At 45.2% G+C, this 23,966-nt stretch overlaps 1 protein-coding gene across 1 annotated transcript; it reads right to left on the reverse strand.

Annotated features, from left to right (window-relative positions):
* LOC108889089 (adhesion G protein-coupled receptor B1-like) lies at positions 1 to 23,966 on the reverse strand. Its single transcript, XM_051067721.1, is given in 32 exon segments — positions 1 to 2,245; positions 2,796 to 2,900; positions 3,015 to 3,050; positions 3,168 to 3,790; positions 3,969 to 4,008; positions 4,124 to 4,219; positions 4,370 to 4,541; positions 4,741 to 4,826; positions 4,943 to 5,009; positions 5,118 to 5,187; positions 5,323 to 5,473; positions 5,613 to 5,715; positions 5,851 to 5,927; positions 5,929 to 5,955; positions 9,388 to 9,514; positions 11,739 to 11,782; positions 12,210 to 12,312; positions 12,506 to 12,575; positions 12,665 to 12,808; positions 13,324 to 13,432; positions 14,586 to 14,654; positions 14,823 to 15,017; positions 15,118 to 15,224; positions 15,336 to 15,437; positions 15,547 to 15,711; positions 15,833 to 15,997; positions 17,179 to 17,343; positions 17,788 to 17,952; positions 18,105 to 18,203; positions 18,301 to 18,450; positions 19,416 to 20,320; positions 23,450 to 23,966. Coding segments are annotated over 31 exon segments (4,533 nt in total). The 5' UTR covers positions 20,119 to 20,320; positions 23,450 to 23,966; the 3' UTR covers positions 1 to 2,047.

The following is a 23,966-nucleotide window of genomic DNA, read 5'->3' on the forward strand; positions in this document are numbered from 1 at the left end:
TAATATAGATGTGTTTTTATTAGAAATAAGTCACATTCATTTTGTGCTGTGAAAACTGTACATTTACAGAAGGTAAAACAGAACATAAAAAACAAAGTTGTGACAAGAAAATACAAATGGGTATTCAATACAAGTAACTCGAGGTATGAATCGGGCTGTGGGTGGGACAGAGGAATTCAAAGGGACAGGGGAATTGGCTGGTAGTACATACTGCTGAGTTACTGACAAGGTTATCAAAAACACACTGTTACAGAAGACATGAGGTTCCATTACTCATCGCTATACAGCGGTGAGTAATAACAAATATCCTGAAGCACAGTTTAGAGATATTCATAGGCTATCATTCATTCTATATAATGTTTGCTTTATAGAAGTACAATTATCTACCTGTCACAGCTCCAAATATGGAGTCTTGTGCTAACAAATCTCTAGCGAATAAATTCCTTGAATTACTAATACAGATTTGTTATACAATATTCTCATAAAGCATCTATATGAGGAAGATGGTATAAAAGTTTTGAAACATTGGTAAGAAAAAACTCCTGCCTAAATCATAATATCAGTCTTGCTTGAGCATCAAGCACCCATCATATTGCACTATTTCACACTGATGGCTGAAAACACAAATGTGTTGAAGTCTTGAGGACCTGACGCTGTGCTGGAAGTCATATCAGCGCCAGGAGCCTCTGCTCGGTCCAAGAGTCCTGCAAGGCTGAGAAACAAAAGGGCGATGATGAAAGGTCTTTGCTGACCCCTGGAATCCAATATGTACGACATAGAAGAGCCTGCATCTTGTGCCAGCTGAGAGGGAGGGAGTGTGAGATGGGGGAGGTATTCCTCCCCCACCCACCTCCTCACATTTTCCACCCAGCATTTCCCAGAGTGCACTGCTCTTCCCGTGTGAGAGTCTGTGTTCATCCTGGTGCTGGTGTTTGGTATCGAAGCAGAATGCTGGAGAAACCAGGACATGTCAGGTAACTAGCCGCCACCTCCATCACCACTCAGTATGTTTGTCCCGATGCAGTCCGTATGAGCTCAGAACACATTACAGATGCACTGAATCTTTTTTCTCTTTTTAGCCTATTGTTTTATATCTCAGTGCAAAAACAATAAAACTTGTGCCTGACAGTCATGAGGAGAAAGAAAAATCAAAATATAGGCTTTTAACTCAATAATGACAATAACAATAATAATCATAACACTGACAATAATCATTGGAATAATAATAACCATGGTGATAACAACAGTGAGAATCACTATTAGCATGATTAAGCCTGTCCTCCAGTAGAGGAGTTATTTTCTCTGTACAGAGAGTCTCATATTCAATTCTGTTGAAGCAATTCCAGGTATGAAGCAGTGCAAATAAAAACACAAACTGGAAAAACTGAAATAAAGTGACCCACGGCACAAAACCAAAATGTGTGTGCCCATCTACCAAAGTGCAGTGTGTTGGACTCCAAGCATGAAACTGGTCCCTTATGCTCTCGTGCCTTGTCCTATTTTGGAAGGTAACTTGGCTGGTAGAGAAGCAGCCAAGAGTTCCGGTTGTTCCTCCCGTGAAGCAGGGAGGACACACCGTTTTAATATTATTACATTTTTTTTTCTCCAAAGTTGAGTTGAAGGAAAAAAAGAAGCACAGACATGTCGACCACACCTTGCGAACCCAGGCTGAAGGGTTCAGGAAACTTCCAATGAAGCATTAATGGAACCACAGCCAGTCCTGGTCCATGGAAACCACGGCTCGCTCTACTAAACCTATGCCCTTCAGAGCACTCTGACATGAGATGCTTCAAGTCCACACAGAGAAGCTACATTAAACATCCCATCACCACTACCTCCACTCTTCCACCCCCTCCTCCTCCTCCTCCTCCTCTGCCCTCCCTTCCTGCTCTGGCTGAGGGTTTGAAGACATTTGATTCTGGGACCTACTTCCTCACTTTCTCCCTTTCTTGGTTTCCTCTACTCTATCCATACAGGATCACATTCCCAAACCAAAAAGGTGACCAAGGTGAAATCAGGTGGCTTTCGCTGGCCCCCTTCCTCCCCCTCAGACCTCTGTCTGCAGGTCGATGATGTCCTGCCCCACTAGAGGAATGGTGGTGCCAGTTTTCTCCCAATCCACAGAGTGCAGCTCCAGAGGCGAGGCAGCTAGGGGCTCCAGGTCTTTGCGCACCCAAGCTGGGGGCGACTGCGGTATTCCCCGGACTCCTTCCCATGGCCTCTCCAGTGGAGCCTGCTGTTTGTCCTGTTGGAGCACAAAGAGGAGCCACTTTAGCACTGGTGTCACCCATCAGCTCTGAGCAATTCCTGATTTAATCAAAATGAAATGGTCTTCATTACATAAAAAGCGATTTTCTTTTAATGAAAGTCACACTGTCATCTGGGGGAAATTATTCCTCCTTGAGGCAAGTGTAATATCTGATGGCGTGTCTCATCTATAGGCAGTAAATTTGAGATTTGTGTGAGGTTGTATATAAACACTCACGCTGTGGTTCGTTTTGTCACTTCCTCCTGAGGACACACTCCATCTCACAGACTGTAAGAAGGAAGGAAGAAAATACATCCTTATCCAAATGACCCAGAGATAATGACAACCATAGTTCAATACACAAATCACTGGTTGCTTTATAAGGTCATTTTTACGTCAAAGAATCTTTTTTTTCCTTTTTTTTTTTTTTAACATAAGAATTGCCTCTGTTGTATTTCTCTTTTTTAATGCTTGTCCACATTGCTCTGCTTTTCCTGGAGATGAATGTCTATGGACATGGAGGATGAGTATCATCGGGATGTGTTACCTTGCTGTCAGAGGCAGGTGATTCTCTGTCTTTCTCAGCATGATGTAGCTTCCTATTTAGGTCCTGGAACATGTTCTGGTGGCGTTTCTTTGTGTGCATAATTTTCTAAAAAAGAAAAAAATTATTTACTCTCAAAATGCAAACAGGCTGTTACACACTTCATATGTATTACACGTCACTACTAATCTTTAGAATAGGCAGTATGCAGACAATATTTACCTCAAAGTCCAACTCAGCATAACGGGATTTCTGTCTCTGCAAAGAAAAGACAGAAAGAAAGTTTGTTTAGTTTCAGATAAATGTCAGAAACACTGCACACAAATTCATAAAGCAGCTATTCTGAAAGAGGTCATACTGCTCCATCTGTCTTACCTCCAAGGAGCTCATTGACAGTGTGGAGATGGTCTCACTCTTGGACATCATAGAGTTCATGGACTCAAAGGTGTTCTCCAGGCTGCTGTGGGTGATGTGAGACTCGCTGGACATGTTGTGGATGTTCTGGATGGGCGAGTCTCTCTCTGAGTATGACACGCTGACCTGATCAGGGGGGATTGACTTCATACCAAAGGCGGCCTGGGGCTCGGCGAAGGGCCCGCCGAGGTGCATGAGCCTGGCCTGTGGCAGCTGCTCCACACTGATGTTGTATTTTGTTGGGTCGTCCTTGGGCTTGGACCTCAGGGTGGAGGTGGTGTTGGGCATGAGGACGTAGCCGCTGCCATCGGAGACACTGCCCTCGCACTGGGCCCGAGCGAGATCTGCGTCCAGCTGCTTGAAGAGCTCGCCCTCGCAGACATACACGGGTTTCCCGCAGGATGGGTCGACTCCTCCTGCAAGCCGGCTCTTCTCTCTCTTCAGGGTGAGGGTGTGGCTGGAATATTCGGGAACCGCCTGCATGTGGCTCTTGCTGGGGTTGGATGGCAGGGTGTGGAAGTTGGAGCCCATGGGAAGAGGCAGCTGAGGAGGAGGCATCTTCTCTTCAGAGGAGCTCTTCATTCCTTGGAAGAAAAGAAGTAAGACAGTTAAACAAACATGCCACATCTGAGATACTGGTTCAACAAAAATGTCCTCTTTTTATGCATGATCAGATATTTTAAGTGCAAGGCTCACAGAAATTGAAATGCAAATGGAAAAATGGTTAAGGGCAAGGAAAAGTTGATGTAAAAAGGGGCTTACCTTGTCTGCTTGAATCTCCATCCTTTTCGTTATCAGACTGCTGATAAAAGAATAAAAGATGTTCTATCAGTGCTTAATGTACGCACATATCCATTTAGGGGTAAAATGCAAGAAGCACTCAAGACATTAAAAAGGCAATCAGCCAAGAAATTTACCATAAGCTGGGTGTGGCCATTGTGAAGGGAACTGCCAGAGTCTCCATTGCCATCGTCCTTGCGGTCGACTACTCTGCACTTTACAGCTTCTTGAACCTAATGGATAAAGGTAGAAAAAAATCAGGAAAGTTCGTTTCAAACTCATGTGCCCTCATAAAAAGGACCAACCAACAAAAAGAACAACTTCCCCTTTTTGTTTTAATGGGCTGCACTGTTACTTTATCGCATCTAAATGTTTTTTCTTACCTCTCTACGCAGGATGCAGTGAACCATGACGATGATGAAACCCTCCAGAGAGTCGAACACGGCAAAGAGGATCTGGAAGAGGGCCGAGCGGCGGTCAGTGATGGCCAGGACAGCAGACATCCAGGTGAGGGCCAAGAGGGGCAAGACCACGCAGGAGCTCCACAGCGATGCCCTGCCCGGGTGAGAGATAACGGATTAGACACAGCAGGCTCATACGCTCGACTGTTTCTCTACTGGTGGAGCTCTATTCTCTCCTCTTTGTTTGATTGTGAGCCTTGATATCAAAGCACATCATCAATATACCTGTAATGGGACTGATGAGGGCGATAAGCGCAATACTCTGGTGTATGGAGAAGATCAATAAGACCTACCCAGCTCTCTCCTTCAGCTTCACATCGGTGATACCGTCCTTGGATACCAGCTTGTTGAAGACCAGAATACCAATGACCATGTTCACCTGTTAGCAAGAAGGGAAAAAAATAACACAGATGAGACAATGTAATAATGGTTAATGCATTTACAAACAGACTATGTTCTGTAATAGGACTGGGAAGACAAAGTCAGAATACACACCAAAACAACAGCTGCAGCAGGGCCGACAAAGGAGTAGAGGAGTCCGCCCTCAAGAGACAGCCAGCAGCTAGAAAAGAGAAGAAGAATATTAATGCTTGAGCTAAGGGAGGAGTTTTTCAGGGTAAATGCAGGAAAAAGAGAAGACGCCAGGGTGGCAGGTTAAGACTAGACTTACTAGTTGACAGTGCCGTATCCCTTAGCTTTTGTGAAACCCACTGACACAGCCACCACCAGTGCGGGAAGGCCTGCAAGATAGAAAATGTGCAAAGTTAGATTTAAAAAAAAAATAAAAAAAAAAAGGCTACAGAAAAAAGTGATGCAACAGAGGAAGGAGAGCAAAAAAAGAGAGAAGAGATGAACCTAAAGACAAGTGCTCTTACCCCAGCCTAAGCACAAGAAGCGCTTGCGGATTATGCGGTTGCGCAGACGACCAGTGACAGCCATGTAGGACTGCCAAGCTTCTGTCAGCACCCAGCAGAAAGAGGAGAGGAAAAAGAAGTGCAGGAAAGCAGCTACAAGAGTGCACACCACCTGTGGGAGCCCGGGAGGAAAGGAGAGATGGAGAGGAAAGATGAGAAATCTGTGTCAGTGGCGCCGCTGCTTCCAATGTCCCTGAAGCAGTTAGAGGTTTTAAAGGAGAGGTTAGGATCAGCTACAAGAAGAGTCTTACCTTGTTGCGAGCCTGAGTTTGTCCGACAAGAATGAGGGCATTGGAGCATATAATGGAGAGGCAGAAATTGATGAGGATAACGGAGCGCTCGGAGCGGATATACCTGGAGTTTTGAAAAGGGAGAAGAAAAGAAGAGAGTTTAGGGGAGGAGTGGGCAGAGGAGAGGGAAACCAGAGCGCACAGCACTGATAGTCAAGAGGCTGTTGTGGCTGGACCTTGCTCGTAGGGGTTCACTTACTTCCACACTGAGACGTAGATGATGATGAGGAGCAGCAGGGTGAGAGAGGAGACCCCACAGCCAACGATGAGAGTCACAGGACGGGAGCAGTGCCTTGTCCATGATCTACAGAGAGGAGACAAGACCGAACATGCCTCTTAGAGCTGATTACGAACACACATAGACACGGATGCAGAAAGGGAAACCAGCACTGAGATCTACACACACATACACACACACTAGTGAAGCCTCTGGGTGTGTGCTATCTGGAATAGCAGACAGGTCCCTGTAGGCAAACAGTTGAATGGCACAATCAGGCCACGGCTGAGGCAAGGTGACCCCAAGGTGAACATGTCAGAAAGATGGAGCGGCAAACTAAACAAATGGTCAGGGTCACTGCGTTTCTCCATTGAGCTTTTGAGTCAGCAAATGAGGCGAGGAGGATATTGCACATATATCTCTCTTCACTAAGCAAGGAGGAGGGGGGTTGTTCAAGTCCCAGGGGTAGTTCAGGGGGAGGGGGTTGCTGTATTCAGTTATTAGCCTGAGCTGCTAAAGCAGCCTTGTGATTATTGACAGATCGTTTCTCTCCCCCTTCAGCTATGTTTTAGCATTTTCTCACCATGTCATTGTTTTCGTGCCAACTAGCAGCTCCTTGCCCGTCCCTGCAGGAGTGAACAGGTGGACCATTATCACCTGTGCATTAATCTGCCACCTCCTGATCCCTGACAGCAACTTAGCTCCTGCCACTGCCAGCGGCGGCGACCGTCCCATGTTTCAAACGGCACCTGGCACCGAACCTCTGGTGGAGGAAACAGAGGGGATTGTCTTTCCTGCTGCTCGTTCACCTGGACAGGGCCCAGCAGGTCACTGCTGCATGCACAAATCTTAGCTCCTTGAGACTTCAGGAAACCATCACTGCTCAGCTAACACACCTACAAACCCCCCAGCAGCTAATTGTGGTGGTTTAACTGCCTCCGTAATCTTGTCCCGTCTCACACCTACTCTTGTGGCTTTAATAAGGTTTGAGTTAATCTAACACCTCTGATGAAGTTGTCATATGTGGTGGATAAAGATTGTCTAGGGCTGTGGATGAAGAAGTCCTCACTAGCAAATGGTGTGATTATATCTTCGCTAATGTGTTGAGAGGGAAAAAGGCGAGAAAGGGCTAAGTGGCTCTGAAAGTGAGTGAGAAAATGTCTTGAAATATAATAAATCTGCAGGTATCAAATTAGCACGGATAGAGGGGAAAGAAATAGACACCGCTTTGGCCTTCATTTGATTTATGGCAGCCATAAATTCTTATATTGCAAGTGTATGTGGAGCATGGCTTTTAATACTTCTACCATTGTTGATAGTGTCTTAGAATTTAAAATGGTACGACGCTGAGCCTTGAAGGATTGTTCCCCTCCATTTCAATATGTGCTGCTCCACATAGACTCGACTGATATCAAAGCACAGCTGGTGAAGGCCGGCCTACGGCGGCCAAAGACTAATTTAGTGTGGCAAATTTGTTTCAAAATCTATCCAACTACATCAGAAGCGCCCCAAAACAGATGGTAGATAGCAGAGTGGTGAGCTGTCTTTTTGCTTCAGCTTTTACCATATCTGGGGGAAGGAAAAAAATAGAAAAAAAATAACACAGGCGATACAGTTCGTCCTGTTCCCTCTCTTCCCAATCTCTATATCTGGGTTGATGCTTGCACCATGGGCCTCTGAGTGAAATATCCAGACAGCCAGTTTGACCTAAATATGAGGCATGTCTTCTGCCTGTCCTTGACTGAATCACATGTTCTAATTTTGAGCAAATCTCAGGCAGGTAAAGGAAGAGAATGTGGAGAGAAACCATTACCCATTTACGCATTTTCCCTCTAAAAAAGAAAGAAACTGATTACCCCAGTGGTCAAGGGCATCTGCTGTACTAACTATGTGGGCTTCTCCCCCTGGACCATCATGCTTCCAACACACATGATGCTACAGGAGCCTTGAACCCAGACCACACTGAATGAGAGCGAACACACTGCAGTATCTGGCTGTTTTTTCCACATCTCCTCACTCCTCTCTCTTTCCCTGCATCTCTCTTCTCTCTGGTGTTTCTCATACGGCCTCGCAGGAAGATGTTATTGAAAATGTCCACGGCACATATCAAAGGATGGATGGAGAGGCGAGCGAGGGGGGGTGGGGGAGGAACCATCAATGCATGACCAGACGTCTGTCTCTCATTGGTCCGCCTCTCTGGCATTTTCAGACCTGCTGCTGTGGCCGAAGAGGAAGGACGAGGAGGAGGAGGAAGAGGATAAGGAGGAGGAGGAGGGGGTGGGGGGTGGATGTAATCGAGAATTCAGAGATATTGGCAGACAAAATGATTGGCGCAGCTGCCTTTTTACTGTTGTGGGATGTTGGGGTGGGGGGTGCTGCCTGTAACAAATATGGGAGGCGCTGTTCAGACTGGCAACAGCAAGACAAATCAGATCTAGGATGTAAACAACAGGTTGGAGGGAAAGACAAAGACGAGACTGAGCTGGTTTAGCAGCAGAAAAACACTGCAGTCCAAATTCATAAGCTGTTTCGCCTCTGACCGCACACTAAATAGAGGAGGAAATGAACAAAACACACCCTTAAAGTGTACATTTCCTCACACTGATAGACATCTGTTGATTGTGAGTGTGCAGCAGCAGTAGGATGCACAGCAGAAGATGGACAGACCATTTCCTCTATCCTGGGGGGCTGTTCAGAGAAGACAGGAGGGGGAGGTGGGAGCTGTATGTGTATGTGCCCCCCCAGCATCTCAGTTATCAAAAATCACACAGGCCGAGTTTGCCTGCAGAAGCCGTTACCACGGCAACTGGAGAGCGAGCAGCTTTCAGAGGCAACACAGTCTACGGGGGAAAATTACACATTGTCTTTGCGCATGAAATACAACAATGCGTAATGACAGATTTCAGTAATCAAAGCATCCGGTGCGCCCAAGATCCCCCCCCCTGCACTAACTCTGTATACTTAGGCTAAACACGCGTAATTGAAAATCCCGCATGATCGAACATTAAATGCATCCTCTGATTACAAAATGACCAGAAAGTCATTTTGAGTGATCGAATTAATGCTTGTTGGTGTCTTTTAATTTTCATGCAAACAACTACATAAGCTATTTCACATTGCTACAGTATTTATTCAGTCAGTTATGCAGCTGATTGCAAGCAAATAAGCATCAAATCGACACGCTCGTGCAAAGTCGACATGCCAATATGCAAATCATAACGCCTTCGTTTTAAAGCCAAAATGCGATTCTTGCACATCAACATGTTGCTCAGTTAATTCCTCCTCAATAATAATAAAAAAACAGCCAGGCTGTAATTTTTTTGCAGCGGCACCTGCACGGAGACAAAGAGGTGCTGGCAGGCAGCGCTACAGCAAAAACCGCTCGAAAACAACAAGTACTATACTGTTCACACTGCACCGCATTCACACTCACACGCTGCACGAAACATTTAAGATGTATAGTGGAGAGAAAAAACAAAAGACAAGCTCGCATTCGAGCTCAAGAGACAGAAGACTTACCGAGTCGAAGTTGATGCGCGCTAAAATGGCGAAGGTGGAGGGGCTGTCACACACGCATTTGGTTCTGTATGAATGAACGGGGACCGATCTGCAGCTCCGAGCAGACCAAGACCCAAGCAGAGAGGAACTGCACAGGAAAGGAGAGGGAAAGGCAGCGACGGGTTAGGAGAGGAGAGATCTGACAAATCTCTCATGTGAATGTCACATAAAGGATTTTTTTTTCCCGATAGGCAGTAAGAAAAATAAATATATATATATTTAGAAAACTCTGCTTATGATAGACCAGTCTGATTTGAATTTTAAAGAGCCCAAATACATAGAAAGACATAGTTTTCGCATTTTACATAACATTTAAATACTAATGTATTAGTCCTGTGATCCAATGTGAGATGAATAAGTGTTATTTTATATAACCTGAGGTGCATCTCAGGAAGCTTTGGTGATGGTTTCCACATTTATGTGATAATAGCCATCTGTGCCATGATTAATGATGATAGGCCTTCATAAATCTCATCATTAGCACAATCTGTATCATTTCTTGTTATGGTTAATCTTTCCTCAGTGGACATGAGATTACTGGCAACACTTGGCCAGTGCACTGGGGACAAAGGACAACGTGTTCCTTCTTTTGAAAGAGGAGGGGAATGTGAAGACAACCTCAATTATGATTTTTTTTTCTCTCTTTTTGACTTAACACATGTTGAATATTAAACTAAGTCTGTGCTAAACCCGATCAGATAAAAGTGAAATCAGTAATGAGTGCTTCATTAAGGCCATCTTTCAAATGAGATGCACTTAAAATTTCAAATCACTGAATCGACAGTGTTTCGCTCAGATCTTGTTTCTGAGACTTAAGCCAAACAAATCAGGATCTGCTTGTGTGTGTGTAAGCAGCAGATGCCAGAGAGCACAGAGGAGGTTAAGGCAATGAGCAGCACCCTGAGGCAATGAGTGACTAGTGAATAACAAAGGGGGCATCGTAGCCAGCAGGTCCAGCCTCGTACAGTGTGTCATGGGTGGTTGGCCAGAGGGGGAAATCATCATGGTGGTTAACTGGAATGGCATCTCAGTAGGCTTGGTTGCACAGTTTAATGTGTGCACCGCTCAGGTTTGTCATTTCATGCAGATGGGTTAAATGCCATTCAGTGAGGTGTGATGCAAAGGATGCTTAGAAGAAAAAAAAAGCATGTGAGCTCCTATCTTTTGTTTTCATGTCACAAAAAGCAGCAGATCAGAAGCTAATTGACAACTTCCTGTGATCAGAACGCTCTCAGATATATGCAGCTCCACAAACAAGCATTGACCCCAAACTCTGCCATCAGCCAGAGCTTCCATCTCTGCCATTTCCACTGTCTCAATCCTGCCATTAATCACATCCGCTGTCAAAAATGAATCTAATTTGACCAGAGGCACATTGCCCTCCCTCTGAAAGTATATGAGTTAATTACATTTTCTCTTTCGATTCATTTATGTTTTTGCTTATGCTGTGACTCTTGTTGTTATGGTTAATGTGAAAAAGTGTAGAGGGGAGGGAAGGAAGTGTGTGTGTCTAGGTAAAGGTGCATTTTCATTTCTTATCTGTCCTCCACAAGTGTACAAATCTATCTAAATGCAAATGGTCCACCTGTGTATTCTTCAGGAGGGCAAAGTGTGCCTGGGGCTGACTGATCCAGGCCAGGCCACCATGAGCTCCTTGCATGAGTCATTCAAATGCATGTAAGCATCTTTATTAAAAAAATACTCCCAAGTGCCACAGCCATTAACCGTGGCGGTGACATATGAACATGACTGAGTGGCGAGGGAGGGAGGGAGCTGTCATTGTCTTTAGATTGACACAGGAGAGTGACCTGTAGGGACGCTGCGAGGAATTTACTCACTGATGTATGTAATGAGGTTAGGAGTGTTTCCTGTGTTTCCAGTGATTCATTTTAAGCAATGCAGGAGAGTGCAGTTAGATCAAAGTGAAGTGCCACTCGACTAGAACCACTGTGGATCATTGGGGTCATCATCTTTCTCCTAGGTCTGTGTGTCATGCGGGTAAGTATGTCAGACAGCTAAGCGAGGCCTGGTGCTTCTTACTGGGCCAATGTGTTGTGGCATTGCTCTGTCCTCCCTTTTAGTAATGACTGACATGAAAAAAAAAAAATGGCTGGAACATTATTGCTCTCTCTCTGGTGAGTGTAAGACTAAGGGTTGGGGGGGGGGGTTGAATGTTCATATGCAGTGACAGATGTATGAGCAAGAACAAGCCCCAGATCGGCTGCTGAGGCCACCCGGGATAGGAAAAAAAAAACGAAGAAGAGATGTGACTGATAGTTAGATGGACATTGAAGGAGAAAAACAACACTTACGTTTCGCTCTCGTCCCATGAGAGGCATGTCTCATTCATGGTGCCCTGCAAAAGCAGAAGCAGATGGAGAAGTCAATGTGAGGAATCTCGGCAGAAAAGGGAAACGTGTAGGTTGGGACATCGTACTATAAACGTGTGAGATGCAACAGCTCACTGCCAGCCACCTGCCCACATTTTCTCGTCACCCTCCCCCGTAAAAACGTGCGAAACTAAAAACAGCTCCTTATCAGCTGCGGGGATTAATTACTGCGCAAGAGTTCTCATCATCATCATCATCGCTGTCGTCGTCAACTGACCGTTTGGTTACGTTGTGATCTTTGCCAGGTTTCAACTGACACAAGTGTATGTACAAAGTCACAGTGTCACTGCAAAATGTCAACCAAATGTCAGGCTCTGCAGTGAGCAAACACCCAGAGGGGGGCTGATATTTTTCGTAAGGCTCTATTAGATTGGGCAACCATTAGGGACTTACATTTTGAAGGTGGGGGAACTCAATCTCAACAGGGGATGACAGAAGAGTTGTCGTGGGGTTGACGATCACTGTCACCACCTTGGAGTTGAGCAGGGTGGTGTTACTGTGGGAAAAGAGGAAATTACACAGTCAGTGAGGTGCAAATGAGACATCACAGCACAATGAACATGCTCAAGGTTTGATGTGGGTTATCTGTAAGGTCTTATATTAAAAGACGGTTCTTCCAGCAAGGGGTGCCATCTTGTGACAACAAAATGTATTTCATGGAAGGCCAGATTCATACTTCATCGTATTACCTCTGGAAGGACAGAAGAGAAGCAAGGTTTCTATAGAGGACGATGCCAGTCACAAAAGCGTCATTGCCGTCTGGAAAAGAACAAAATCCCTGCTTAGACTCAGATTCATTACACTGAACATGAGTTGAGCTAAAATAAATGACTTTTGTTTTATCTTACCAGACTGTTCAATGGACAGAGCATCACGGGACACAGAGATCCTCTCCTCAGAGGTCCTGACCCAGTCGAGCATGCCCCTCCAGCCCTTCACAGGGAAGGTGAAGTTGGAGTTTGTTGTTGCAGGGCGCTTGTGGATGCTCAGCACTAAAGAGGAGATCACAGGCTTTGTTAGTGAACAGCACTCAGAGGCCATCTACTTTTTCTATGCTGTGTTGGTTGAAGAATCATCTCAATGAACTGAATGTTGACATTTTTGTTTTATGCGTCATGTGTATCATTTCCCACTAAATCTGCTGAGAATGTCACCTTCACTCGGCCAAAACAGTCTCACAAGTCACAGGGAGAGTGATTCAGAGTGCAAAATTTACAACTCACTCTTCCAGTATTTGACAGATTGAAAAGTTTGTGTAAAAGCCTTATGCCGTATGTGTTCTGTGAGATATAATTAGATGCACAACATCTTGGAGATGGCACACGTAATATGGTATAGCTGATGGACTTGACACACTGTCAAAGTGATAACTGATGCATTCTGCTGCTTATATGGACCCAGATTCGGGAGCGAGATTAAGATTGATGCACTCTCTGGCTGGAGAAAGGACAAATCATCCTGACTAGACATGAGCAGAGAGCAGCTGACAGAGGAAATTAGGGCTCACCAAAATTCTCGGTGACTTCATAAATGTCCTGGAAGCCGCTCATTTGCATACCGATCATGTTCACAAAGTCCTCAACAAGGCGGAGGAACTCCTTAATGCTGGCGCCCATCTGAATGTAATGAGAAAAAATGGAAGATGAGTTAGAAAGAGGGAAAACAGGAGCACATTAATCTAGTCTGACTATATGCTACTGGCACAACTGGTTTAATTGCGCACTTTGGCAAGGCTACAGTTTATTGATTACACGCCCGCATCTAGATTTCCTGTTCTTGTGTAAGTCCAGCCTGTACTCATTCTTTCAGAGCACTCGGCAGTGGAGTGGGGAAAAAAAAGGAAAAAAAAAAAAAAAAAACACACTTCTTGCTGCTATGCAACCTCAGAACTTCCTTAAGGCCATAAATGGGCAGGCTGTTGATTCATACTCAGGTTTTTTTGTCTTCTCCCTCTCACTCAGTGGAAGGGAGGGCTGCCTGACTTGCGTGTCTCTGACGCAGAACTGCAGTGATGTGGGTGCAAGGTGTGTGCTCATATGCGATGTGCTGTCTGAGGCCCCCCCCCCCTTTACAACTGCCATCGGTATGTAGGATGGCATAGAGGCTCGCAGATTGCAAAGTGGGCGTAGTGATTCTCCTCTGATTCAGTCTCGCTCTCTTTCTCTCTTTGCTGTCTCTTGTCGCAGTGACCGAGGCAATTCACCATCCAGTTTTCAATTTGTCCACAAATATGTGTTGACGCTTTGCAGTAGGAGTCTTTTGTTTGTGTAACTTTTCTTATCTATCGGGGGGGGGGGGACTCGATTAGTAGGAACTGTTTCTTCACTCACTTTAGCAGGAACACAGAGAGAGTGCCATGTAACTGGAAAGAATATATGACAACAGGTGGTCAAAGAAGTCAAAGTCCCATTTAGTCTGTTGTGAGAATAACTTTCGAACGAAAAAGAATAATTTGGTTGTGCTGGATGATAAATCAGGCTTTAGACATTTCATTAATGCTTCTTCTTGTAATTGTCTAATCCGAGATACTTTTCAGCTCTTGATGTCACATTCTTACTGCATTCAAATCCAGTGTTTGGGTGAGTGAAAGAGCATATGGAAGTGTTAGTACACCACCCCCCCTCCCCTAATTTTCATATTTTTCAACATCTCATACACACCCCAACAACTCTCTCCTCAAATTTGTCCTGCACTCATCTCATCTCAAGACCTTTTGCATTACAGACTTTTTTTCACCCCTTCTCATACACACACCCTCTTATCACGTACCAGCTGTACCTCCTCCCATTTGTCACGATGTTCCTCCTTCAGTAAGTTGCTGATGGTCTGGACGTAGTTCTGCAGATCATTAAATGGAGGCAGAGGTGTGAGAAGATACCAAATCCAGCTTAATTAGAAACTATTTTTGCTCTGAGAGGCACGACAGAGACTGCCACATGGTATTATTTTTTAAATATGTACATAATGTGACAAGTTGACAAGAATAAAAGAGTTTTTCCATCTTACCGCAACGTCGGCGTTGCTCAGTCTCAGCCTGGTTCCCTTGTACAGTTCGGTGGTGTTCTTCAGGATTTCCATGATGGCCAAGAGGTCGCCACTGTACTTTGCCCCTTCATCAGAGGAGAATCTCAGGCGGGAAATCACCTCAGCGACTCCGTCCACACTCTCCCCCATCTGCGCTTTGGAGATGTAGCCCCTTGACTACAGAAAAAGAGTCAAGAGGGTATTGTGAATCTCAGTACTGTGAACCTAACCATAAGATCATTTAACATTTTAATTAGGATGTCTTTTCAGGGCTTACCAGCATCTGAATGTTGTCATAGTTCTTGGAGACACACTTGATGTGAGCTGGGTTCTCCCAGGAAGCAAGACCTACGGCATCCAGAGTGCAACGGCGCAGAATCATACCTGTTAATGACAGAAATTAATTGCAGTTGGCATGATAGGGCATGACAAACAATTTTAACATATCCAAGTGAAGCAGATAAAACACATCACTGTCTTTCACTGTCAGTGTACCTGAAGCATCAGCAGGGCAAGTGGTATAAGCCATGTCTCCAGCGGGGGTTTGCTTCCACACAACATCTCCAGTGTTCTGCTCAGGGCAGATCTCATGGGGCTCTAAAAGGTTACAAGAATAATGTATGATGCAATGACTAATTTATTTGCTTATTGCAGTGTATTATAGTGAAGCTACCCTTATCCACTGTGATGTATTGGTGTCACTAACCAGGGCATCTCTTCTCATTGCAGCGCCTCTGCTCTCCCTTTTCACCGGGGCAAGGTTCTCCACCAAAGAGAGGCCCTTCACAGACTCTCTGTCTCTGCTGAATGCCTCCACCACAAGTCTTGCTGCAGCTGCCCCATGTGCTCCATGGCTGCCAGCGTCCATCAACTAAAGACAGAGAATATTTCACACCATGAACTCTGGGCTGTGATGTGTCTAATTCATATATTTTTATTTGTACAGGGATTCTTGAATCTGGGGATTCAGTTTCTTTTTCTTTTTTTTTTACCGGGACATTCTTTCAGGAAGCAGTTGTTTGTCTCTTTCCAGCTGCCGTGGCACTCAGAGCCGCCGTAGGATGGCCCGTTGCACTCCCGTGTCCTCTGCATGGTGCCGCTGGAGCAAGTCGCAGAGCATGCACTCCAGGCAGACCACTCATTCCAGGATCCGTCCACTAGAGGGAGGCAGAGGAATGGATATGCAGGAGAATTATAGCAGGTGCAAGGCACAGATCCTCAGGCCACAGGCATCATGGTACGCTTACTGATGCTATTAACATTTCACATGACCTACTTTAGCTGAGTTTAAGTGAATCAGAAAGTTGGAGCTCAGTTATCTGTCCTTCAAGCATAATTGTGTATGCCTCTCAACCTCTAACATCCACTGTCCTTACAACTAAAATCATTAAGTACATTATGAACATTGTTTAGTGCACTTGACTTAGCTGAGAAGACCATTTTATAATAGAAAAGTCAGTCATGTTGATATATATTGCCAGATTTAAATTTGGGAGTATAACAGCCATGGAATATTAAAGCACTTCAGAAATAGAAAAGAAATAAAAAAATCTATTAATGTTGCCTTCTATGATGGGAAAATAGATTTAAAAAGCGCATAGTCTTACAAAGTTAGATAAAATAGAATTTCCATCATGCTAAATGGACTATTAAGCTGGTGACTCAATTTCCTACAACTTTCAATTTCAAATGAAATGTGTAATCATCTCTCAGTAATGACTTTGCCTGACAGTCTGTCTTGTGTTACACTGGTCGTAATTGAGCTGTGGTGCATAGAGACATCTGCTGAGGGCAACCTGCAACTGCAACAAAGAAATTGCTTTTTAACTAAAAGCACACATGTGATAATGATAACCACCAAACATGGTGCAGAAAATGTGGGGAGGAAAAAAAAAAAACCTGTACAAATTGTGGCCGTTGCTTCAAAATGAGTTCAATCCTTTCAGCTCGCGAGTAGGTGGCAGAATAGGAAAGAACTGAGCTTCTAATATTTTGAGTGACCATGAGCACAGTGTGAGTCACTGACAGTTGTTATAAAGGCAGTGACTAATGCCCACAGAGGCTTTTATTCTGTTGATGCGTCAGATGTAATGTCAACCTGCCACTGCAGTTGCTGTTTGTGACAGTGGTGATGCCAATAAGTGGTTTAATTAGCTCTCATATATGAATCAGTTAACTGAAAGGTCAAGTATCACAGCCAGAGTCAGTTGTCATGCATTTTTAAGTATAATAGTAGATGAACACACTGATTCATAGAGGAAATTACAATTTGAATCATTTTTTTCTTTTACATTGTAAACCCACAAATACAAGTCAGCAATGAAAACCCCTGACTCACCTGGGCAAACAGCGATGTTGCAGAACTTGGTTTGTTTTGTGGGGCCGCGGCAAGGCTCTCCTCCATTCTGGGGCAGCTTGCATGTGCGGGTACGATCACGGTAACCACGGCCGCATGTGGATGAGCACAGGCTCCAGGGGGTCCACTCATCCCAAGCACCATCCACTGCACATGGATTACAAAGCAGGTGCGAAGGAAGTGAAAAAAATGTGCAACTAGTATTTTGACTCCATTTGAGGTTTCACAGGCTACGCACTGGGGGGACATTTTGTAAACCCTCCACTAGGTGGGGTAATTCTCCACACAATTCTTCAGACAGAGTGCTAAGTGTACAAACTATTTGGGAAATTGACTTGATATTGAACTGAAGCCTCTTCACAGTTTAAGTCTCAGTGTGGGAAAGCTCAAAAATGCCCCTCATGCTTATCTGCTTTTCTTTATCTACTTTTTCTTGTGTGACTGTTGCTGTATAAAAGGGAAATAATGGCTTTGGCCGCTATTGTGTGCTTCAAAAAGGCTAAGTGTGCTCCTAGCATTTTCTGAATCGCACTCTTTTTCCCTTTCTCCCCCTGTCACGCTCACGTTAGAGAGGAGGAACCAGGCACTCACCGGGGCAGACGGCTGTGTTGTTGCAGGGCCGGTTCTCACGCAGGGGTCCGGTGCACTGGGTGGTGAAGGAGGATGTAGCGCAGACACGGGTACGACTCTGCCAGCCCTCACCACAGGTGATTGAGCATGCACTCCAGGGGGACCACTCATCGGTTTTAGCATCTACTGTGGGAAAAACATGGATTATAGGATCAGCACACCAGGCACTAAACACTGAAAAAGGTTTAGAAGCCATTCACATCTGCAAAATATGCATTATGTATACAGAAATAATCCCTAACTACACAATAGTGTGTAGAACATCCATTTGATCTCACCTGTTTGGGTTGCAACAACTCCATGGTTGGCATCACCGGCATTGTCTCTCTTCAAACCGATGATGGCCCGCAGACCCTGGCTCCTGTTGGGTCCTTTGCCTGAGAGAATTTGAAAATTGCATAATTATTGTATTGAATCTGAGCCACCTGCAGCCAAGTGCTCCAGGCTAAATGACTAAATGACAGGTGGGCTTACCAATGCAGGGCTGAGGGTTGCAGGCCCGCCCCTCTTCGACTGTTCCCTCGCACACGCCGTCCTCGGGCTGGCAGGTTCGGCTGCGCACCTGGACTCCGCCACCGCATTCCTGGCTGCATACGGACCAGCGGCCCCAACCAGCCCAGCCCTCTGCAAGGAAGTCATGAGAAGAGACTATGAAAAAAACTTGGAAACTGACTCTGCATGAAGTTATAGTAATATACTTAAAAACAAAGTTGTGTAAAACTTGACATCCCTCCCCTTTCTCTGGCAAACATTGTTCAAAATCATGACTCAAAATACCGCTGCCTTTCTAAACTTCATATGTAAGAACAGGAAGTGAGTAATATTTGTTTTATGTGGAGAGAATGAGCAAGGACAATTCTTTGTGAGCAGAACCGAGCACTCAAGCTGATAGATGTTCCATTTGAAATGGTGATTGTTCGCTTTTAACCACTTGGTGAAAACCATGGCAGAACGGTGTATAAGGCCGACAGGAGGGTTGCTATGACAACCAGAAGTACTGCACTTCGATTTCCGCTGCCAGCTGACTGTGAGGTCTTTGTGCTCATTTCTGCCCTCCCAACCTCAAGCACAAACATGTCTTCTATCAACCCCCCCACCCCACCCCACCACCAGCCAAACCCTGACTCCTTGCCAAGCGTTAAACCTAACGTGCCTGCCTAAGGCAAAACGGAGAGCTGGTGGTGTGTGCAGCTCAGGTGGTCCCACCACTTAGGCCTTAAGACCTGCGAATTTCTCTAACACCTTTGATTTACTTCTCATTACTTTGTGATGGCAGAGTGCACATCCTTCGCCTGTGCCCCTGCTCCACAGACGTGGATCATTACCTTCACCAGCTCCTAATACACAAACACTGAGTGATAGCAGGGCTGGAGCCTGCAGAGCTGTGGGATCCTGGAGAGCATGATATCCTCCCACCCTGTCAACAGTCTGACCTAGTGGGGGTCATTACAAAACAATGCCAACTAACACAGGGGAACACATTGTTTTTCTTTGTTTCTTCTGAGGTGAGATGTTTAGATAGACCTCTTGGAGTTTTAGTTTTTCCTTCTATCACATTTTAAATCAAACCAAAAGTCTTACAAACTTACTGATAATCTCAGCATCGCGTCCGTTGTCTCTGGGGACGGGAAGGCATTTCTCAACGTAGACACCGCCCCTGTAGCAGCTTCCTGGTTTTCTCTTTGGGGTCTCCCAGCACTGGCATGGGGTGTTCATGATGCCACAGGGATAATCATGGGTGCTGGTGGACAGACACTTCTCCAGCCACTGGCACAGCATCTGGCAGGCGGGCATGCTTGGGTTCCTCTTCCCCACGACCAGAAACTCAGCCTTGAAATCACTGACGCTGTTCTCCCCCTCTGCAAGCTCCAGTCCGTTCCTTGGTGCCACTTTGCGCATCTGCAGGAACTGCTTGCTCGACTCCAGGTAGGTGACGGTGGTTGAAGCGTCGCACAGCCTGACAACCTCGTCGAAGCTCTCCATGCCCAGGTAGGTGCGGGAGGTCTCGATGAAGGAGTCAAACTGGAAGGTCCTGATCTGGCGGGGCACGCAGGAGTCGGTGGGCTTGGTGATTTTCATGTAGACGGTGTAGCGGCGAGGATCGGGGTTCTGCAGGGTCCAGGAGCATGGGGTGGACGGCAGGGTGGTCGTAGAGGAGAACACGCCGAAGAAGCGACTCTGTTCCAGTGTGGCGCAGGTGGCGGAGGCCGGTCCAGAGGGAGTGCAGGAGGTCAAACCGAAGAAGAGTAGGGCGATGGCCACACAAGGGCCGGTAAGAGCTGACCACGCCATTGGGTCGGCTTAGATAGAGGATGGTGTTGTTCTTGCTTCTGTGATTGCTGGTTTTACCAGGTTGTTTCTTTGACTTCTTTGTTGCAAGTTACTGCACTTGTTCAGATCTTCTGACTTATCTTCGCAACCCCTCTGGAAAATTAATGGATTTGTAGGTTTTAATGCTTCAGACAAGCTGTCATGTCTTGTAACAGCGAGGGAGCTGCAGAGAAATAGGGAATGTAAAAGAGGAAAAAAATCTGTCAGTGTACTCCAACATCTAAATAATCAGAACAAAACACCAAATATCAGTATGCAGTATAAGAGCTTTCTCCAAATGAAATGCACTTTTGCAGCATATTCATGAAATGCATTTTAATTGGATCCATTGTCGAGCTCATATTTATGCATCAGGGACTGGTCTGTGATCAGTATCAGTGTTTCAGGGCAGATTCAATGATCTAAAATGCCCAGTTCTTTGGGACATAATTGCTCTGGCACTGCAATTACAGTCCTTCACAGCAGGCTGGTATCTCCAAGCTCTTGCTCTTTCCTCCCACACACTGAACTGAACCGCGAATCATGTGCGTCAGTCTGACGTCCATAGAAGCATTGCCACTGGCAACCACAGACGCTTATTAGTTCCGTTATTTGTACAATGCACTCCTCCTATTGAGTGGTAAACAACAGAAATGGTTCGTCTGTGTCCATGGGAAAGTGTGATTACATACCCTGCTGTGGCATCTCAAAAACTGCTATGGGAATATGTAATGCATTACATTCCAAAGCAAGTGACATGAAATATGCTCATAGAATGGCAAATGACAGTCACTCCTGTATTTTAATGCAAATGCATGCATTTTAAGGCAGATGCATGCACAGTTTAAACTAGTGAACCACTAGATCTACTCTGATCATGAATTTTTTATGGTGCTCTGCAGAGGGGCTACATGCATGCAAATGAGGCATTTACAGCATCTTTAATTTGTCTTCAATTTATCTTTTCCCATGTTACTCATCCTGCAAACATGCTTCATGTAGTCTTCACTCTGCTTTGCAGAGACTCTGACTGGTGCTGACTAACCCTGCCTGGAGAAAGAGCGCAGTTAGTATCAGGGTCTCTGTACTTGACTGGACTGACTAATAAAATGGGAGATGCTCGCCGGAGCCCATACAAGAGGAGGCAACACGGTTGCTCAGCAACATCTTTCACAGGAATTCAGGGCTATTCTTCTGCTTTCTAATGTTTTTCTACCTATTCTTTCCTTTGTCACTGAATATTGTCAGTGCAACAGACCAAAGACATCATCCTGCTAAACTAAAATACATAAGTATGATCAGGAATTGGATTATAACTGCGTGAAGGAAGCTTAAGGTGCTATTTAAGGCTTACCAGTAAAAACGTGTATCTGCTGTATGTGACTGAGGGGTTAATCATAAAGAGGGGGGTAGTGCAGAGACACAGCAGCACAATTGATGCCTATAGCAGCATCCACTCGGAGAGGCACCTGCACTTTTCAGGCAGAGAACTCATAATTACGTTCCTCGCATCTCTTTTCACATCTCACCCTCCCTCTCTGCCTCCCTCTAACCCTCCCTCTCCTCTCTGTGAGCAACACAGCAAAGACCTCTGCTTTGTGTAGGTGGGCGCCTCTCTCCCGCCTCCCAACAACCGGAAGCTCCATGAATGGGCATCTGATGAGATGCACAGTGAAAAGAAAGAGGTCCAGCTGTCGTAGGAGAACTCTGAGTCTGTGTTGCTCTTTTTCCACTTTCTCACTTTCCCCCCACCTTCGTCCCATTTGTCCCTTGTCCATTTGTTGTCGTCAACAACATTTCTGCAAAACATGCAGCCTAAACAGCAGGCAGTTTGTTGTTATGGAGACAGGATTTATTTTTTGCAGATCACAGTGAAAAACATGCTCTCTCTTTATGCTATCGTGCACAGTTTTGTAGCAGGCTGTCGCACAAACACAGACATAGAAAGCTTTACACAACTCATATTAAGTGTATGAAGCCAAGAGAAGCCATAGTACATCGTAAAGCAATAAGATGTGTGCAGACGTTTGATGAGATTGACATCTTCCCTGGCTGCAGATGAATGTCTGTAGATGCAATGCAAGTAATTTGCATGACTATACTAGAGAGCTATGAGGAGATATATCTGATAGCCTGAAGTTGAAACGAATTAAGACTGAGTCTATTGATCTGATGATACACCTGGAAGGCTGATGAGTAAGTCTTATGATTTTCCGGGCTGACTTGCATCGACTCAATTGTAGCATTTCAGCTTTTCTTTCTGAATAGTTGTTCATGATGTGATTTTGTGCCCCTTACTGAATGATACATTTGTGCCAGACTGGTGATTCCAATTTCCTGACCTTGCTCTTTTCTTTGCAAGTGGCTCTCTTTTGCTGAAGCAAACCTAAGAAAAGCCATTTTTGTGTAGCCATTACAAGTCATCCTTTATCCACAAATTGCTCACGCTTTTTCCTTTTGCTGTACCTGCAGCAAAGCACATGCACACGTGTGCAAGAAACTAGATCACCCAGTAGCTTTGTGGCAAATCCATGTGACAGCAAATACGACAAACAGCAAAACTAAAAACAAGTCGCTGCAAATTGCTGACATGAAGCATCTGTTCAGATTCAAGCCAGGATTTACTGACAATCTTGCAGGTGGTGTTATCTGATTGCTTTGCAAGTTTGTAAAAACCCTGAGTGAAGCAGAAAGTATTCCATTCAAACAACTAGGGGATTATTGCAAAAGCACCTGCAGTAGATTGTATATATCTTAAACTTAATGGTTATGCTTTATGCTTCTCATAATATTGTAACATCTTCCACAACCACGCCCTAACCTGTCTCGCAGTCTAAGTGATACGAGCACATCAGAAAGTTCTATCGGGCAACCTGTTGCCAGAGTCGAACTTTCTGATGCTGATCGCCCACATCGCTTCGCTCAGCATGGAAATGTGCTGTCGTACTCTAAGTGTAGGCTGCATAGGAGGCAGCGTGGTAAATCTCTGTAAGGAAACAGACATTATAGGAATAATAAGTGTTAAGGACAGACGCTGAAATATGTGCAAAAGGCATTTGAGTAGATGCACGTTGCTCAGAGCAGAAGCCGGTTGAGAAACTTGACAGTTTAAACAGAGACGTGCTGAAACAAACTCAGAAGCTGCAGGACAACACTCAAACACATCACACATCCTCACTTTGTAACTCTGAAGAGTTCGTCCATCAACACTTTGCTCTTCGTGAAGCATACAAACGGAAAAACTCGCATTCACAGAAAACGCACGTTTAAAGGCAAAAAGCAAATAAACACGAGGCTTGTCGTCTCTCCTTACCTTGATAAGCGTTTTCTATGGAGTCTCGTCAGTGGCTCTCTATCCGGTCGCCCAGGTGTGTTGGAGCTGGGCTCGGGGTAGCAGCTGATGAGTGTTACCTCAAAGTCTGACTCGACTCGGAACTCTTGAGATCTGCGCGCTCTGGCCAAAACTTTCGCAGTGTTTGAAGCCGCTGAAAGGATGCGCCAGGTCCAAGCTGGACCCCGGGGGGTCGATCCCAAGTTCCAGTGCAGTCCACTCTCACAAGCAAAGAAAAATTAAAGCGACTCTAACCAAACTCCAAAGAGTTTACTACCAACTTTGTTTAGCTGCTATGTCCAGAGAAACTGGTGTATAGCGAAGTGGCAAATTGGTTGTGTCGGAGCTCCAGCAGACAGTCCGTAGAACCAAACGTTGTGGTCTTGCTTGTCTTTTCTCTCTAAGCTCCAGGATAAAGTTGGTACTTCTACTCCCGGCTTCGGAGTCTTCTTGCTTGTGATCTTTGCACGACAAGTGGATCCAGTCTGAGTGTAGCTTG

Source organism: Lates calcarifer, linkage group LG3 (genome assembly GCF_001640805.2).
Source record: "Lates calcarifer isolate ASB-BC8 linkage group LG3, TLL_Latcal_v3, whole genome shotgun sequence".
Lineage (NCBI taxonomy): Eukaryota > Metazoa > Chordata > Actinopteri > Centropomidae > Lates > Lates calcarifer.